Here is a 2,500-nt window from a genome sequence, read left to right as displayed (position 1 = left end):
CACGTAGTCATGGCCACCAAGCTCCGCCCAATGTCCCGCCTCCTGCAGCCGCAGTGACCAACCAGAACGGCCGCTGGACAATGACACGCCTCTGTGCTCCAGGACCGACCCTGCAAGCTCCTCCCCCGCACTCCATGACTGGACAGGACAGAGGAACGACATGCCTGTGGACACACACACACACACACACACACACACACACACACACACACACACACACACACACACACACACACACTCCATGACTGGACAGGACAGAGGAACGACATGCCTGTGGACACACACACACACACACACACACACACACACACACACACACACACACACACACACACACTCCATGACTGGACAGGACAGAGGAACGACATGCCTGTGGGGACACACACACACACACACACACACACACACACACACACTCCATGACTGGACAGGACAGAGGAACGACATGCCTGTGGGGACACACACACACACACACACACACTCCATGACTCGACAGGACAGAGGAACGACATGCCTGTGGACACACACACACACACACTCCATGACTGGACAGGACAGAGGAACGACATGCCTGTGGGGACACACACACACACACACACTCCATGACTGGACAGGACAGAGGAACGACATGCCTGTGTGGACACACACACACACACACACACACACACACACACACACACACACTCCATGATTGGACAGGACAGAGGAACGACATGCCTGTGGACACACACACACACACACACACACACACTCCATGATTGGACAGGACAGAGGAATGACATGCCTGTGGACACACACACACACACACACACACACACACACACACACAGGGATTAAAGTGAAAAAAATCGTTTGACTGAACTTTTTTCAGGCCATAAGTCATACGTTGTTCTTATCTACCTAAGAGAAAACCTATTGTTTTTTAATGTACAAAAAGATGCAAACAGCAAAGTAAAGGGAGTATTCGCCTTATTCACATGGCGGCCATTGTTTAAACCAAAACGAGGCTACAGGGTACACTTACTATATAATTAAGGTAAATGCATAGCACATAACAATCCTATGGTTTGTGTACCCTGTAGCCTCGTTTTAGCCGTCAATGGCCGCCATGTGAATAAGGCGAATTGAGAGTGTTCTTGATTGAGATTGAGTTTTCCTGATGAACAAAACAATATTTCAATACCATCCCTGACCATTGCTGATTAGCCATTGATGTTCTTCTTTTCTACTGCAGCAATATTGTAACAAGGCTTTAACTGACACTCTTATTTAATTATTTCAGGCCAAAAGTGTTTAAAGGAGAGATTTTTTTTCTTGTTAATATGCAATTCAACACCAAGTAAAATCTATAAAATCAAGTTTGAAAGACTTCTCATTTCCTCATCAAAGTAACAAATCAGAACAGTCTAGATATTGTTCAGATTTCCATTTGTTGCCTCATCCGCATTTAATGAAAACATGGTAATTTTGAGTTTTACAGACAACTCAGTTTTCCAATGAGCAGCAATACTGTGTGTGCTCATATAGGAGGTCTGCACATCTGATAACGATAATCTGGAGAGGGCGCTTTTGTCTTCAGCAACAGATTGTATAAGGTTGACAAGAGGTTGCGATATGGTGAGGGACAGGTCGTGTTGCGCTATGAAAGAACATGCGTAGCCTACTTTCTGAGTAGGTCAACCATAGATAAACGTAGCCTACCTCTGTCGTGGTGGCTAGTTGCACCAGGTAGGGAACATGTCCTGAAGTGCACGAACGTTAAGTCATTGAGTGCCAAAAACGTAATATTACGTTTTTCCTTCCCATGCGTTGAGTGCCAAAAACGTCATATTGCGTTTTTAGCTTTTTTTTTAATTACAAAACTAGACACTCTACCACACCTTATATGTGATTTTGGGAACTCTGTGATGAATGGAAATGAAATATATGACGATCGAAAACTCATGAAAACGCACAATCTGGACATTTTATCTGAACATTTTATCATAACTCGGTTGCCGCTTTGAGTCGAATCAGTGACACTTGCACGTCAGCTCAAAACCAGGCCATTTTCGTGGGTCTATCACTAGGTGGCAGTCTCGCCAGGTCTCGCTAATCACTTCCCGGAAAGTTTACAGGCAACACTTCATATTTCATGAAAGACGTTATATCTCCATTTCTAGAAAAAAACAGCGATTTTGATGAAAACTAGCCACTGTTTAGCTTGGGATTTCTTAGGAACAGAGGCGTGTAGAAATACACGGTTTGCAGCCATTGTATGTGTTCATAGCTATAACACAGAATATGCTGTGGCTGTACAAAAATCAACAATCAACAATGGTCTAGATTGCTGGCACTCTAGGACAAAGCTTCCGAAAACAGCTTGGCATTCAATGAGTTAACCTAATGGCGGTCTTCTGATTGTTGGCGTGCTAAAACGTTTTCCTATTGCATCCATAAACAATTTTCTTGCAGCAAACCGCGCAAAAGCAAACCCCTGGCACTTTATTTTTTTTCACCA

General features: G+C 44.3%; 1 protein-coding gene across 1 annotated transcript in view; it reads right to left on the bottom strand.

Moving 5' to 3' along the window:
* Nucleotides 1-2,500, bottom strand: part of myo15ab (myosin XVAb) — a gene marked incomplete at its 5' end in the record, with an annotated part of 125,721 nt that overhangs the window by 75,722 nt on the left and 47,499 nt on the right. The window contains 1 exon segment of the mRNA XM_076279044.1: nucleotides 1-164. This exon segment is cut by the window's left edge and continues 107 nt beyond it. Coding sequence (XP_076135159.1) covers nucleotides 1-164 — 164 coding nt within the window.

This window comes from Alosa pseudoharengus, unplaced genomic scaffold (assembly GCF_046254945.1).
Source record: "Alosa pseudoharengus isolate Yale_2024_CS ecotype anadromous, Long Island Sound unplaced genomic scaffold, YU_APseudo_1.1 YU_APseudo_1.1_scf_1, whole genome shotgun sequence".
Taxonomy (NCBI): Eukaryota; Metazoa; Chordata; class Actinopteri; order Clupeiformes; family Clupeidae; genus Alosa; species Alosa pseudoharengus.
The sequence above is the reverse complement of the archived record's forward strand: the minus strand, read 5'-3'. Positions and strand labels throughout refer to the sequence as shown.